We start from the raw sequence: 17,141 nt of genomic DNA, 5'->3' as shown, positions 1-17,141 counted from the left end.
CACCATCAGTGGATTTTAACACCGGGACTCTAGTATCCAGAATGCATTGGGACACTTGACCAGCCCATCTGGGGGCGTATTAAAGGCGTTCTGGACTGAGACCGGAGCACGTACTACTGAAGCGAGCGCCTCTGAAGAAGAAGGACATACCTTTGAAACGCGTCAGGCTTATCGCGTCTGCAGCTGTTTGATCGTCAACTGTGAACTGCAGTCTGTTTATACCCTTCATTAAAGATTTGCCATCTTGGTCATTGTTCGAGTGAGCTCAATTATGGGACATGGCAAACAAGCTTACATATATATATATATATATATATATATATATATATATATATATATATATATATATATATTCCAAATCCTGCACCGCCGCCGCGTATCAATTCACGCTGTGCCGTCAAAGCAGGACACGGACCCAAATTTCGTGCTTGTTATTTCTTTATTCGCCCAAGTGTCTGAAACGCGTTTCGCAGCGCGAACTCCGCTTGTTCACTCGACAGTTTGTATTTACCCAGAAGGCGTTTTTTAAAGTGACAGTGCTTGCATTAGTGAATCACGTGAATACCTTTCACTATAGACATAGACAAAACATTCTGTATGCATTTATGTATTGCGTTCTGTGCATATTGGGCTATCAGTTGATATACAATTACTAGTGAAATACATTTTTGTATTAAAATCAACCATTCTTGTGGCAAAATACATAATTGTTATTTGCTAAAAAATTCCGTGTAAAATACATTAGCCCAGAAACAGTTACATATAAATAATATAATGCTGTAGACGTTCTGTCTTTTTTCTAGTGAAAACAAGTTAAAAAGTGCTTAAATGTGCCAGTGCTTTTTAAAATCATTACAGTGAATTTTATTTTCCAAAACCAGTTTGATCTAAATTCACCACTGTTATCTCTTTTATAACTACAAATACCAACCATCTCATATTCTGACTGTTCATTACTGTTGATTGTTCTAGATTATTTCATTTCTTAAATTTCTAATATCAGCATTAAACATCGATCTCTTAGACTTGACCTTTAAACTGTATCACAACGGTGACTAAATTTTTTCCAACAACATAAATGCATGTTTATAAACATATATATACCAATGTTATTCTCTCCCTTTTCTACAAAACATTATACTAGATCTGATCTATAAATAGTAATGTAATACTTAAAAGAATTCTTTAAGAAAAATCCTAAAATATTTAAAATCGTTAATATAAAAGATTATTCATATGGATATATAAAATATTATCAACACCAACACTTTTTTAGAAATAGTATATGTTTCTTTTGTGTTTTGTAAAGGGTTCAAAATGCATACATATTGGCTTTTAGGCTGATTATATTAGTTAGTCAAAAAGGACCAATTTCCTTTGTAGTCACTATTCTAGACAAGTATATAAATCTTCCGTTAGGTTCAATCCATTCGGATGCTTCGAATCTAACAATAAAATGTATCTGGTCTCCAGCTTTCTTAATTTATTCTCCCTATCACCACCTCGTCTGTTTGGAGGGATTGCATCAATGAGATAATATGACAACCCTTTGTTGTTCGATCCTTGGCACGCCATGAAATGTCGGGCCACCGGGTATGTGTTGTCTGTGTTCGTTATTGCTCGGAGATGCTGGAGTATTCTGACGTGTGCTTGTAGTTTAGTTGAGCCTACGTAGATTAATCCACATGGGCAAGTTAGCACATATACAGAATATTCAGTTTTACAATTTAACATTTTATTTATTGTATAAGGTCTTGTCTTGAATGGACTAAGATATGTTTTAGTATTAGTCCCGTGTGTACAGGCTTTACATGATGTACATTTTTTAAAACCTTTCAGATTTTGATACCAAACTGGTTTGTTTATGATTTCAGGGTCAGATACAACTAAACAATCCCTCATAGAGGGTGCCCTACTATATGTAATGAACACCCTCTGCGGTAGCAGGGGTCCTAATACAGGGTCACTAAGTAGTATGGGCCATTCATCCTGAATGATTTTATGGATTGTTTTATGTTGTTTGCTGTATCCTAATATGAGGCGAACATTTTTTTCCTCTTCATTTGTATGAGATTTGTGTTGTTCCCGGTCTTTCTTGCTAACCAATAAAGTATCTCTGTCTATTGATGTTGTTTTGGCAATGGCATTGTCAATCATTCGTCTGGAGTAGCCTCTTGCTAGAAAACGTTGTTTACTCAATGTTTGGGCCTTATGTAATTCTTCCTGAGTACTGCATACCCTTTTTATCCTCAGCATTTCTCCATAGGGAATGCTGCTCACTAAATGGCAAGGATGGGAACTCGAAGCATGCAATACCGAGTTTCCTGCAGTTTTTTTACGGTATAAGGTCGTTTGTAAGGTATTATTGACAATGTACACTTCAGTATCCAGGAAACTAACTCTAGAGTTGCTAATCTCTGCAGTGAATCTTAAATTAAGATCATTGTTATTAAGTTTGACCAAAAACATTTCAGCTTCCACTCTAGTTCCATGCCAAATTACAAATAGGTCGTCTATAAACCTCAGCCACAACTTAACATTGGTTGCCATTATATCCTCATGTATTCCGCCGAGGACCAGCTTCTCCCATTTGCCCATATGCAGGCAAGCATAGCTCGGGGAGAAGCTGGCCCCCATGGCTACTCCTTGCGTTTGACAATATAAAAGGTGATTGAACATGAATATGTTGTTATATAAACAAAACTGTATCATTGCCAAAAGCATCTCATTATGTTGTTTGTACATTGGCTCTCTGTCCTTTAAAAAGTATTCCACCGCTTGAATTCCATCCTCATGTACTATACTAGTGTATAACGAAGATACATCTATTGCCATCATAGTATATTCAGAGTTCCATTCAAAGTTCTTTATTTTGTTTAAGAAGTCGCTTGTATCCCTGACATAGGATGGTAATGATTTTACGTGATCCTGGAGGAAAAAATCTACATATACTGAAGTTTTTTCTAGGATACTGTTCCTAGCACTAATTATAGGACGTCCTGGAGGTTTTTTGTTGTCCTTATGTATTTTAGGGATGAAATATATCGTGGGTACAGTAGGATTGTCGTTTTTTAAGTACCGGTATTCATTCTCACTTATGAGTTGCTTGTTGTGCCAGCCTGATAGTTTTTTGTAATAGGCACGATACATTTCTTTTAGTTTACCAACATCAGTTTGTGTATAACATTGTCTGTCGTATAATTGGCTCATGGCCTCCTTCATGTATTCGTCATGTGCCCAAAAGACTATATTTCCTCCCTTGTCACTGTTTCGGATTACGACTTCTTAGTTATTACTCTATTTTTTCATCAATTGGAAGTACTTGTGATCCTGATTTCGATGTTTTTGAATGCTTGTACTTGTTCCTATTTTTTTTATTCAACTTTTTAAATTTTTTCGTAATGACTTCATGAAAAGTATCTATGGCGTCATGTAACATGATAGGGCAATATTTTGATTTAGGTTTGAAATTCGTTAAACCTGCCCCTTTGATTGGCGTGTTGGTAATCAAGGGAATATGTGTTCCAGCCGGAGCATTGTCTTGATTCCACAGTTCCTCTAACTCTAGTTCAATGTTGGATCCCAATGGTGTTGTTGCCATGAGAGAGTCATCAGAGTCTTCACTTGACCGTTGTTGTTGTTTCATTGCGTACATTTTCTTGAGTTTTAATTTTCTCACTCCTTTATATATATATCCATCCGGATATTAGGGTAATCAAAGTTGTTTGGTGGACAGTATGATAATCCAAGGCTTAAAGTATTCTCTTCTTTAGTTGTTAATTTGAAGTTAGATAAGTTAATTACTGTTTGCATTACTTCTTTCTCCAGTAATTGCGTTTCCTTCTTGGTTGATTTGAATTTATGTTTTGCTGCATTGCGTCTCTGTTTCCGCTTGTTGTTTGCCCGCTTCCGTGCGTTTCCGAACGGGTCATTGGCCTCAAAGTTGCCATTCTTTGGGCGGCTAAAATCTTCATTTCTTCCCCCGGCGATGGTCTAGACCCAGTTGGGCCACTCAGGGTGTTCCTCAGCTCTGAATCATCTTCACTGTTCGAGGTATACTGATCGCTAGATGTTGTGGCAGCTTCCTCATCTGTTCTCCTTTGTCGACTGTCAATTTTATTAGCATTGCTTTGGCCTTGTTTTTGATGGATTTTGCGTACTGCATCATACTTTAGAGCAAAAGTAAAGATCTGTCCTACTTCATAATCAACTTTGTCGCGTTGAAACTTGTGAGTCTTTCTATCCTTTATTTTGTCTTCCTCTTTCTTTAACTGGTTAGTTATCTCTCTCCGTAATTTGGCAATTTCATCGTCATGACCCATGGACGCCAACTCTTCGTTAAGGGCATCTATTTCTGTTAATAAACGTGCCCTATCTATGTCAGCGTACTTGATTAATAATAAGATCTGTCTTCGTGATGAGTCTAAGTTAACTTCTGCCCATTCTCGCATTAATTCTGGATGCGGTTCTTCGTAAGTAGGTGCAGTTAGATTTCGGAGCCCCCGGGGGACTCTGCCCACCTCAATATAGCTTTGTAAGGACCTTGACTCCCACCACTTAGACATTTCCATCTTCATTTTCTTTTCCAGTATTTTCATTTTGTATGCCACAGAATCAGGTTTAGGTATTACAGCAGCTTCAGTAGGTTTTGCAGTAGAGCTCACTGAAAGAACATCTTTGAACATTCCCGTGGCTGCTGCCTCCCTTTCTTTAACAATGTCGCTCAACATCTTGGGTTTGTTTAATTGGATAAGGCTGTGTCTTAAGAAGCGGGTTTCTGATGTCCTGTTTCCTGCGTGTCTTCAAACAGCCTAGCACACTCCTCCACCCCGCAATACCGATTAGCACAGTACCTGTCGCTCGAGCCCTCGAACTCCTTGCCTTATGTGCGAGTGGGAACACTCACAGCCAGCCGGTGTCTTCGTGCTGTAGCTCTTCAGGTACACAATGGGTATACTTCGGGGCTGGGGGGGCCGCGGTATCTCCTTTCCAGGACTTGCAAATGTCCCCGAGTAACCCCGGATAGACATAGACAAAACATTCTGTATGCATTTATGTATTGCGTTCTGTGCATATTGGGCTATCAGTTGATATACAATTACTAGTAAAATAAATTTTTGTATTAAAATCAACCATTCTTGTGGCAAAATACATAATTGTTATTTGCTAAAAATTCCGTATATATATATATATATATATATATATATATATATATATATATATATTCACTGAAAAAACCATAGGTTATAGACCATATATAGTTAGGAATTAGCATTTACAAAACCTTATTTTACTCACACAAAACCATTGAAATTCCATATATAGTTAGTTACACTAACTATATATCGCGCACCCGCAATCCACTGCTGATGATGTCACATATTACATCATTCATGACATGGTCAGTGACATCACTGATGACATCACTGATGACATCTCAAATGACATCACTGATGACATCTCAAATGACATCACAGATGACATCACTGATGACAACATCCAATGACTGTATGTTTCTGTAAAGTTAAAATATGTCTTACATATTGAAGAATGAGTGGATTTATAAGTGTCTGGATGAAGGATTTAGTAGGTGCATGACTGGCTGTATGAGTGAGTGATTAAATGTGTCTCACTGAGTGCATGGGTTAGTGACTAAACTGTCTTAATTTCTGCATCATTATATCTTTTGTTCTGTAAACTGATGCATGTGTTGATCAGTAGCTATATGAGTAACTATATGGGTTATTGATTGGTTGCCCATGTATTTGTATGGGAGACTGAGTGTGTGTGTGGGTGTCTGGTAGGTGTATGACTCTGTGCATAGATGTGTGAGCAGTTGATTCACTAGATGTATGGGTTCAAAAGTGCATGTGGAAACAGCTGTATGGGGGGTTGACTGTGTGCATGAGTGTATTGGTGAGTGAATGGATATCTCAGTGCTACATGTCAAAGTAAGTACATATGTAAAACACAGTACATGTGAGAGTTGACATATATAAATAACTGCATAAGAGCCAGTGAATGTGTGAGTGGCTGTATGGATCATTGTGAACTTGTATCCGGGATTGTATAAGAGAGTAAATATGTGTTAGTATGTGTTTGAATAAGTAAGGTGTGTATAACTGTATAGTTGAGAAAATGGAGGTGTGATTGATTCTTTGCATGACTGACTAGGTGTGTGTGTAACTTCATGGATGAGTGACAGTCTGTGAGTGTCTGTTTACACTGAGTGTATCTAAGGTTATATTAGAGTCTGAAGAAGTTCATCGTATTATCACATGAATGATGTCATCAGTGATGTGATCAGTAATGTCAAACCAGTGATGTCATCAGTGATGTCATTTGAGATGTCATCAGTGATGTCATTTGAGATGTCATCAGTGATGTCATCAGTGATGTCACTGACCATGTCATGAATGATGTAATATGTGACATCATCAGCAGTGGATTGCGGGTGCGCGATATATAGTTAGTGCAACTAACTATATATGGAATTTCAATGGTTTTGTGTGAGTAAAATAAGGTTTTGTAAATGCTAATTCCTAACTATATATGGTCTATAACCTATGGTTTTTTCAGTGAATTTTCAAGGTTTTGTAAATGCTAATTCCTAACTATATATGGTCTATAACCTATGGTTTTTTCAGTGAATTTTCAAGGTTTTGTAAATGCTAATTCCTAACTATATATGGTGTATAACCTATGGTTTTTTCAGTGAATTTCAATGGTTTTTTAATAGCAAATATCAAAAGCTTTAAAATGTATTCTTCTTTAAATCGAAAAATATATTTTATATGTTTTTAATACAATTTTTTAATGTATTTTTTTTAATATATTTTTTTGTTTTGCTTCCGGTCCGCGAACCGGGTAGCTTCCCGTTAGCTCAATTTCTTGCCGCGACCTGGTCCGCGAACCGGTAAACGTTCCGTTTGCGCAACTGCCACGTTAGAAAACAACATCGTGACGCATCGCGTAATCGCGAAGTATCGCGTTGTCGCGTAATGCGTCATATGACGCGCCGCGTCAGCGCACCCGGAAGCTCTCCGGTCCGCGAAACGAAGCACGAAGCGCAGCTTCCCGGAAGCGATCCGGGGCGCGGCGCGGAGCGCGTAACGTAAGCATAACAGGTCATGTGATTTGTCATGTGACTTGTTAATAACACTTTTCATTGGTTCATTTCACTTTTGGTTTCCTAATGTTGTTAGGCTAGGTCATGTGACCTAAAAATAACACTTTTCATTGGTTTAGAACTATTTTTTTTTCCCAAATGATGAAAACCCCTCCTTGTTTTTACCTCATTCTTACTTTCTACTTCCAGAGAACAATACCTATTTTTCACAATGGCTTCTGTAATAGCTGCAGCTGGTGCTTCTCAGCAACCACCACCACCACCACCACCACCAAAAGGACCACCTCCAACACTGGACTTTGGTAGAGAGGAAGATAATGAGGACGAAGAGGAGGAGGAGGAGGAAGAGCAAGTAAGGCAGTTCCTGCCAGAAACACCAAGGCAGAGCCATATTAAAGAGCACTACATATGGCAATTTTTTAAAATTCCACCTGGACAAAATAAGGTCAATGCACCCCAGCTGTCTTGTTTGATATGTAAAAATATACTTTCTCGTGGCAACCCCAACAAGAAATACAGCTTTGGCAATCATACAATGATTTGCCACATGGAGCGATGGCACCCTAATAATCTTTCCCAAGCACAAGTAAGGGATCTTGCTGCCAATCCCCCAAATGTCATCCCCAGCACCTCCAGTGGACAAAGCTCATTCGCCGGACCAGACAATATTCAAGCTCCTTTTGAACACTACAAAATAGTTTGTATATATTGTGGAGGAACTATTTGTTATAGAGAGAAGAGTATTACTTTGATTAACCGAGCTAGAGAAAATCATAAATGCAACAAGATGAGAAAACAATGAATCCTTTTTATTTTTTTTTGCTCCTGTTGAGACATGTTCAAACCCTGCTTTTTTGTTATTTCCTCTAAAAAAACACAAAAAAAACACAAAATAGTTTTCAAAAATCAAAAAAAAATCAAAAAATTGTTCAGAAAATTAATAAAAAAAATAAAAAGAATAAAAAAACAGTTCTTTTCAGAACTACCTTCCATATAACAAAATTGCCCACATTTTTATACCCTGTCTTTCTTTTTTCCTCATAGTACGCTCCTCGGACCGCTTCCCGGTGCGCGTACCGGGCGCTCCCCACACAAAAACAAAGAAAAAAAATATTATTTTTTTTGCCCCGTGGGGCCCTTTTAAAGCCTCCACATCAAACCTAGGGGGTCAGGGAGGATCTACTATGCCCCCTTATGGTTATTTCCCCCTTTGTTTTGGCCTCCTCTTGTCTCTCGATCCTACCGAGAGACAAGATGGCGGCCGCTCCGGACCGTTTAGAATGTTGACAGACACCGGAGAGCCAATCAGCTTCGCTTCGCGAAGTTCCGTTACGCGTCAAGTACGCGAACCGGAGCGCTACCCGGAGCGCGCTTACAGATGTATATCTTTTTTTGAACGTTAATTTCTCAAAATCCACTGGAGCACATATCTTGAGACCTAGCAAAGGCACATCAGGCTAACAGTCCCTACAATTTTGCCAAGTTTCGTGCAAATCCATTCAGCCGTTCGGGCTAAAAGTGAGGCCAACCGCCCTATGGAAATTAACATGGGAAAAACGTGTTTTGGGACCCCCCTTTTTTCTCGGCCCCCCCTTGACGAAACCCCCCCAAATTTTCAGTGGCTGCTCAGAAACAAAATGTTCCATTTTCCTTAAAATGTCAGCCAATTCCGTCCACAAACGCCAAAGTTATTAGACATAGAATTTTCAAAAATCCCATAGAGAAAAAATCCTAACTATATATACCTACTGGCGACCGCCAGTAGGTAATATATATATATATATATAAACATATTATTAACAAAACATATACAATATTTTTTCCGTAGGATAGCGAGAGGGTTAAATTTACTATTCACACTCCAGAGAGTGCAACAGTAGGGAAAGCGTTGGATAGCGTAGGGATAAAGATTACTATTCCCACTCCAGAGAGCGCAACAGTAGGGAAAGCGTTGGATAGCGTAAGGTTAAAAATTACTATTCCTACTCCAAAGAGTGCAACAGTAGGGAAAGCGTTGGATAGCGTAGGGGTAAAAATTACTATTCCAACTCCAGAGAGTGCAACAGTAGGGAAATCGTTGGATAGCGTAGGGGTAAAATTTACTATTTCCACTCCAGAGAGTGCAACAGTAGGGAAAGCGTTGGATAGCGTAGGGGTAAAAATTACTATTCCCACTCCAGTGAGTGCAACAGTAGGGAAAGCGTTGGATAGCGTAGGGGTAAAAATAACTATTCCTACTCCAGAGAGTGCAACAGTAGGGAAAGCGTTGGATAGCGTAGGGGTAAAAATTACTATTCCAACTCCAGTGAGTGCAATAGTAGGGAAAGGAAATACTTCATATATAAATATAAATAACATAATTATTTTCAATTACAAAATAATTAAATTATTTTAATATTGTATAAAATATATATATTATTCAATTAAAATTACAAATAAAAATTAACTTTTAAAAATTACCTACTAATTATTTACCAATTACCAATAAATTAATTTACAATATAAAAATAAATAAAAATGAGACACAAAAAAATTTAATAAATATAATTACTTACAATTAAATTACTTCCCACCCTATTCCCCTATAAACCCACAACCCGCTACAGAAAATAAATTACTAAAATTAACATATTTATGAATTAATCAATAAAAATTATTTACCAATTATATTTTAATAATTACCAATTAATAATTAATTAACAATTAATTCAAAATAATTAACAATAAATAAATTAACATATTTAATTAATTATAATTAAATTACTTCCTACCCTATTCCCCTATAAACCCACAACCCGCTACAGAAAATAAATTACTAAAATTAAGATATTTATCATGTAATCAATTATAATTAATTACCAATTATATTTTAATTAATTACCAATTAATAATTAATGAACAATTAATTCTAAATAAATAAAAATAAATTAACATATTATATTAATTATAATTAAATTGCTTCTCACCCTATTCCCTATAAACCCACAACCCGCTACAGAATTATATTACACAAAAAATAAAAAATAATATTAACTTACCTTAAATTCGATATTTTTGTTGTCTATATTATGTCTAGTCGATATTATGTCCATTCTATATTTTTTATTCGATATTATGTCCATTCTATTCGATATTAAAAATTTCTAGTCGATATTTTTGTTGTCTATATTATATCTAGTCGATATTATGTCCATTCTATATTTTTTACTCGATATTGTGTCTAGTCGATATTAAAAACTCGATATTTTGACTCTATACCGTCTGCTACTTCTTGATACACCCTATTCCACAGAGACAGCCATTCTAGGACAAGATTCACAGCTCCAAGGCACAGAGGGAATTCTGAAAAATGCAAAGGGCAAATAGGTTAATGGATTCTCAGGGACCCTGCTTAAAGTGTTCCACTTTTCATCCTTCTCTCGTCGCTCCAATTTAAAAACTGTCTCTGACTCTCTAACAGCCCAATGCCCCAAGTCATGAAATCCCATAAACAGAAAATAATGTTTCTGAATACCCTTTTCTCACAAGAAAAACTATTTCCCTAGAAACTTAAAAGGAGGATGAATTAAGATAGCAGTGTCTATGCCAGTTCCCTAATTCTTCTAGACCGTGTGCAGCATTTGACCGTCAGCCATCCAATCCCCCAACATAGGTTGCCGTGTTACCAATGTCATAGGCTCTGCACATAGGTGGGTTATCTCCTCTTTATTTGGCCAAAAACAAAGCTATATGTGGCACTGTAGTCCCTGGATTCACAGTCCTTCTGCGATGGGCTACCTAAGCTCTCATGTCTCCCTCCCTCTTTACCTTCTATGTTGAAGCCCTTGCCAGGCCCATCTGCTCCCATGACCATCTCCTCTTTGTTATGTAACACAGATCATCACTCACCTGATAGGCAGACTAGCCGGCTGGTCAAGAACATCAATCCAGAAATGCATGGGGAGGACCAGTAGTACATGGGTCCAGACTTCTGTATGTTCAATTCGGACAAGTGGTGGTTCATTTACAAATCTGTGTTAAACCGGACTCTAATATGAAAGTGGAGGTCAGTGCAGTGTGTGGTGGTGGGAAAACAACAGTATTAGTCATTCTTGGACATAGGGTAGACTGCTGTAGCATGCTGTACTTCTCACTGTAAGAGGCCCTCTCTTCTTCCTCTCTCTTCTGGGGGTAGTACATCACTGACCCTACCCTGCAACTGAGTAATACCACATTAGAATTGAGCATTTTCTTATAGTTCGCGGAAGAAAAGGGGCTGCAGCTGAATCAGCATGATGGCAATCTGGGGCAGATTGCTGTTAGATTTCAAAGTTTGTTTTTCCTCCTAAGGACACGCATACATTTCAAAGAGTCTAGAGTTGGTATGGTGGAGTGGTCAGGCTCATCATGCAAAATAATTGTATCTTGTTTCAAGTCCATGCAAGGTGTTTTAATTCTCATTTCCTTCAAATTCATATTATCTCACAACACCACTCTTACTGCAGTTTAAGCGAATGCCTCCCCTCCTATTGCATTCATTTTGGATAAACCCATGACAAATCATTCTTTATCGAGTATACTTCTAAACCGTAAAATTAAAAACATCAAACAGTCAACAAATAATTAAATGCTCATTGTTAATTTTGTCAGTGCCTCGTGGTGGAATACATTCAATTATTTTCTATAGAAATACTCCTCATTCCTTGATGCCGACGCATTTCGACCTCCCCTAGATGGGTAAAAGTCAAGGAGGTTGTACTTGTGATTGACTCGTTGATTATGGAACCAAGATTGACTTTGAGCATCATTGCCATTGTTGTGTTAACGTTGGCAGTTTGCGGGTAGATAGTCTTAGGAATGTAGAGAAGAGTGTCAGGGATGTAGGATCATTTGGTCTCTTGATGTGTATTGCTTTCTGGGATAGTACGTGGACGTGTGTATGTGTGTGCCGGCACATGCACTTTTGTGATGGGATAGAAGGTTAGCTAGTTAGACATCTGCTGTCTTTATTTGTCTTAGTCGTGAATTATTTCTGGCCCGTTGCCCTTTCCAAGCCCAGCAATCCAAAGTATTACTCACCTTTGCTATAATGGCCAGCCAATCAGGAGTGAGAAATGTCTGCAGTTATATAGAAATTTCTTAGGAAATGAAGTATCTTCAATGTTGCCTTCAGTACAATGCACCATGCAAATCTTTACTTTTTCAGGTCTGAAGCCGAGTGCCCTGAATTGTAGGATATGAATGTCGCATAGTAAACCTCAAGCTTTATTTTGCTCATGTAAGTGGATAACTATGGTTCAAGCCAGGAAAATATGTTTTACTTTTGTCTTTCCAGCGTCCGGCACTCAGTGTGAATATTGGACCGGCGGCGCATTAGGAAGCGAACCTTCCATGGGAAGCATGATGCAGCTGCAGCAGTCTTTCAGAGGTCCAGAGTTTGCACATAGTTCCATAGATGTGGAAGGACCATTTTCAAATGTAAACCGAGGTGAGCAGTCCATTTACTTTTGGCTAGGTGAGTGTGAGGGCTTTACCTTTAGGCAAATGTCAACAGACTCGCATATACTTCTTGCCATTGTTTTCTGCTGAAGATGTAATACACAATTGCCTTGATAGAGGCAGAAGGCAGGTGTTTCCAGCTAAAGGGACGTAGTGGAAGGCAGCTCCTGCTCCCCTCATACAAGTCAATTCTATGGATGATAAGGGACTTGAGCGTTATCTGTGTTATTTGTCCTAATCAATTGAATTGCAAATGCTTTGAAAAAAGTGAGACATCTACATTCCAAAACTGGAATACCGCCCTGGTTCCTTATTAGTGCTCTCTAAAATCAAATGGCGTATTATGGAAATCTATTAGTATTATGGAAATCTATGAAAAAAGATCTACTAACTTTCTGCCAAATTTGCTGTAATTTCATTCAACCGGTTTGACTGTGGTGGTGTCTAAAATTCCCTATGGAAATTGCATGTGGAATTTGCGTATGTGAAACCCTAATTATTGGCGTTCAATTGACAGATCACCCCAAGACTTTCTAGGAGGGGCAAAGGTGAATGAATGTTTTTAATATTTTTTAGAAATGTATGTGAAGATCTGTCAAACCGCACCAAAGTTAATGAGAAACCAAAAAAAATCAATTTCCTATGGGAACTAGGTATGAACTATAACTACACTCTATTTATCTATCTATCTATCTATCTATCTATCTATCTATCTATCTATCTATCTATCTATCTATCTAACTGATCCTCAAAAAGTGCTCACTAAAGTCATACAATCCTTGTATAGTATTTATACATGTTACATTCTGAGGGAGGATTTCCCAGCATTTCTCTTTAGACACAATAATTAATTCCATGGAGCTACCCAATCTCAGTTAACTTAATATAGTTCTGATTCATAAATTGCCCAACCAATATTTCTCTATTCTTCATTAGAAATCTAACACATCATTGCTGCTGAAATGTTAATATAAAATGCTACTTTCGGTGGAACAGTTCTACAGTTGTGTTAATGCCCCGATGCCCTTTGTACTACTTAGACTTGCCATCTTGTGGAAAAGTTGACAGGCCTATGCATTATGTCCCTTACATTCTCTGTTATGTAAATTGTACCATGCCTAGAAGCGGTACTTATGTGATTTATATGCTCTAATATATTAAATAGCATATGTAGATGTTAACCTGTCTATGAATACATTGTGGCAGGCTAGCGCCACAGGGAGATGAGCATGATTTGGCCCCTACCACATTGTTAGGTGAAGTGTGGAAAGTGAATTTAAAACATATGTTAAATACAGCAGTAAAAGCCCCGTCATTAATATTTTTCAGTAAGTATTATCGTCATATTGAAGAATTTCCCATTGAAGAAAACTTGCAGCCAACTTTTTCCGTTCTTCACCTGATCCGTGGAGAATGTAGTTAGCATGTACTCCCACCAGGAACACATGGTTTCTTCAACACACTGCTATTTGCTTCTTCAATGTATTTGGTAAATATTCAGTGCATCAGTAATGCAATCCCCAGAAGGCAATACGAACCAGACTAGAAACATGATTTTCACAGCCCCATAGCATCATCTCCAATCCGCAAAGAAGCTCTTCATGTCTTCTTTTCCTATTCTTGCACCTTTTCTGAGAAGTACATCAAAATACCATTAGGAAAGGGATTAAATGTGCATCTTAAACCGTAATTTCCAAGATATATATCAACACACGCCATATAATTTCTTTGCAGATGACTGGGACGCAGCTGTCGCCAGTTTGTTGCAGGTGACTCCTCTTTTCTCCCAGTCTCTATGGAGTAACACAGTGCGATGTTTCCTAATGAACACAAATGAAACTCAGCCAGAGGTGGACATCTTCCTTAAGGTGAGAACAGAAAATAGCTGTACTGAGGTGTCAAGCCCTTGAAAGATTTAATAGGAGACTATGAAATAGTTAATGTTGAAGCTGAATGGCCACTGCCAACCATAGACTTGCTGGAAAATGGCATGCTGACCAGCCTTCCACAAGCAAGCCGGGTATACGTTTAGCTTTTAAATCATGAATGCGATTGTGGAAATTGAGCTTGGTGTCCTGCAAGGTGAACTGCAACACCCATTTATTGGTGTAGGTATCTAAGAACATCTTACTTTGTTAGGGGCTCAGCCATCAGCTGTAGGAACTTGATAGACCTTTGGCAACTCTTTTTCATCCAGCCCCTGTGATTTTGTTATGTTTCTCTGGTTTGATGACATTCTCCTTGCTTTTCGAAGGTATCTTCAGAATGTAGGTGAGCTGAAGGCCATCTTAGTTATATGGAGTATGCTGGAATTTTCTTCCAAAAGCTGCAAAGTAAAATTGATTGTCACACAAATTGCATAAAGGTCATTCAGTGCCAACGGTAAAGCTGCAGCATAGTGTTCCCTTTTGTTTAGTGTTGTGTATGGCATACATTTATCAATGTTTCACCTTTTTAGAAATTAGAATGAATAGCGGAGCAGAAAATATAGAAATAATGGAAACCAGCATTGGCATAGCCAATAGGTCTCCTCTATGGCTTTGCCAATATGTTTTACCCATGTTCTACACTAGTGTGGCTGCTACTCAGTATGGCTAAAAGTTATGGATGGACAGGGGCATGGAGTAATGTGTTCTAAAGTGAAGTAGAGTATAGTGTTATGGAGTAGAGTGGTTTAGAGTTGAGTGTTATGGTGTGTTATGGAGTGGCGTGCAGTGTTGTAGAGTTTAACGTAGGGAGTATAGTGTTGACCTAAAAAGTATACGATGGCCCTGATGCAGACTCTAGCATATAAGAGATTTACTCTATATTACTAAGTAAGCATGGGCCGAAAATTCGTTCCGCTCGCGGAATTTGCGGATTTTCCACGATTTCGCAATCTGCGAATCTCGCGAAATCGCGGTAAAATCCGCGAATCAGCGGGGATGAATTTTCAGCCAAGCACTTACAGGGTTACAGCAGCAGGTGCAAAAGTTAAAGCAAATATTTTGTAAGCATTTACAAAAGGGTTACAAAGAAATTAAGTTCAACTTGGGCACCTGCTGCTGTAAGCCTGTAAGTGCTTCCTGGTGCCTCGTTGCCTAATTGTAACTATTCTCTCACCCTGCTCTGACCCTTGAAGCAGGGTCAGAGAATAGTTACAAGTAGGCAATGAGGCGCCTATCACGAAAATTAAACCTCAACAGGAAGCACGGACAGATATAAAAACAAGCCTTTGCAATGCAATAGGTCTCGCATTAGGAAAGTTTGAGCTATTGGTCTTGTAAATGCCAATTTTTTTATTTATGTGTTGGTTTTGAAAATAGCTAAACTAATAGCTTTGTCATTTACAATGCCAATAGTTATAACTTTCGCAAATGTGACACCTATAGCATTTGTAATGCAACATGTTTTGTATTTACGTGACTTAGCTGTATTGATATTACAAATTACAATGGCTTTTAATTTTTTTAAATAATTAATACCGAAATAAAAGTGATTTTAATTTATAATGGCAATAGTTTAAACTTTTGTAAATAACTTTTGTGAAGATTATGTTCAGTGTATTTTATTGTGACGAAAATCCAAGAACAGAAGTGAAATATTAACATCTTTTTGTGACATTTGTAATAAAGTTTGAAACATTGAGAGAACATATTTGAACCAGTTGTTGTTGAATGGTTGCACAGATTGATGCTGGGGTGGCGCTGAGTGGTGCTGTGGTGGTGCTGAGTGGTGCTGGGCTGGTGCTGAGTGGTGCTGGGCTGGTGCTGAGTGGTGCTGGGCTGGTGCTGAGTGGTGCTGGGCTGGTGCTGAGTGGTGCGGAGTGGTGCTGGGCTGGTACTGAGTTGGGCTGGGCTGGTACTGAGTTGGGCTGGGCTGGTGCTGAGTTGGGCTGGGCTGGTGCTGAGTGGTGCTGGGCTGGTGCTGAGTGGTGCTGGGCTGGTGCTGAGTGGTGCTGGGCTGGTGCTGAGTAGTGCTGGGCTGGTGCTGAGTGGTGCTGTGGTGGTGCTGAGTGGTGCTGTGGTGGTGCTGAGTGGTGCTGTGGTGGTGCTGAGTGGTGCTGAGTGATGCTGTGGTGGTGCTGAGTGATGCTGTGTTGGTGCTGAGTGATGCTGTGTTGGTGCTGAGTGGTGCTGTGGTGGTGCTGCTTGGTGCTGTGGTGGTGCTGCTTGGTGCTGTGGTGGTGCTGAGTGATGCTGTGGTGGTGCTGAGTGATACTGTGGTGGTGCTGAGTGATGCTGTGGTGGTGCTGAGTGGTGCTGTGGTGGTGCTGTGGTGGTGCTGTGGTGGTGCTGTGGTGGTGCTGTGGTGGTGCTGCTGAGTGATGCTGTGGTGGTGCTGAGTGATGCTGTGGTGGTGCTGAGTGATGCTGTGGTGGTGCTGTGTTGGTGCTGAGTGATGCTGTGTTGGTGCTGAGTGGTGCTGTGGTGGTGCTGTGGTGGTGCTGAGTGATGCTGTGGTGGTGCTGAGTGATGCTGTGGTGGTGCTGAGTGATACTGTGGTGGTGCTGAGTGATGCTGTGGTGGTGCAGTTTGGTGCTGTGGTGGTGCTG

General features: G+C 39.0%; 1 protein-coding gene across 2 annotated transcripts in view; it reads left to right on the top strand.

The window, feature by feature from the left end:
- The window catches only part of NPHP3 (nephrocystin 3), a 405,841-nt gene that overhangs the window by 174,383 nt on the left and 214,317 nt on the right, over positions 1–17,141 (top strand). For both annotated transcript variants that reach the window (XM_078663854.1, XM_078663855.1), the window contains 2 exons: positions 12,444–12,596; positions 14,342–14,475. In XM_078663854.1, the coding sequence (XP_078519980.1) occupies positions 12,444–12,596; positions 14,342–14,475 (287 nt within the window). The remainder of the gene's footprint in view (positions 1–12,443; positions 12,597–14,341; positions 14,476–17,141) is intronic.

Source organism: Lissotriton helveticus, chromosome 10 (genome assembly GCF_964261635.1).
Source record: "Lissotriton helveticus chromosome 10, aLisHel1.1, whole genome shotgun sequence".
In the NCBI taxonomy this organism is placed as follows: domain Eukaryota; kingdom Metazoa; phylum Chordata; class Amphibia; order Caudata; family Salamandridae; genus Lissotriton; species Lissotriton helveticus.
This window is presented reverse-complemented; position numbering and strand designations above follow the sequence as displayed.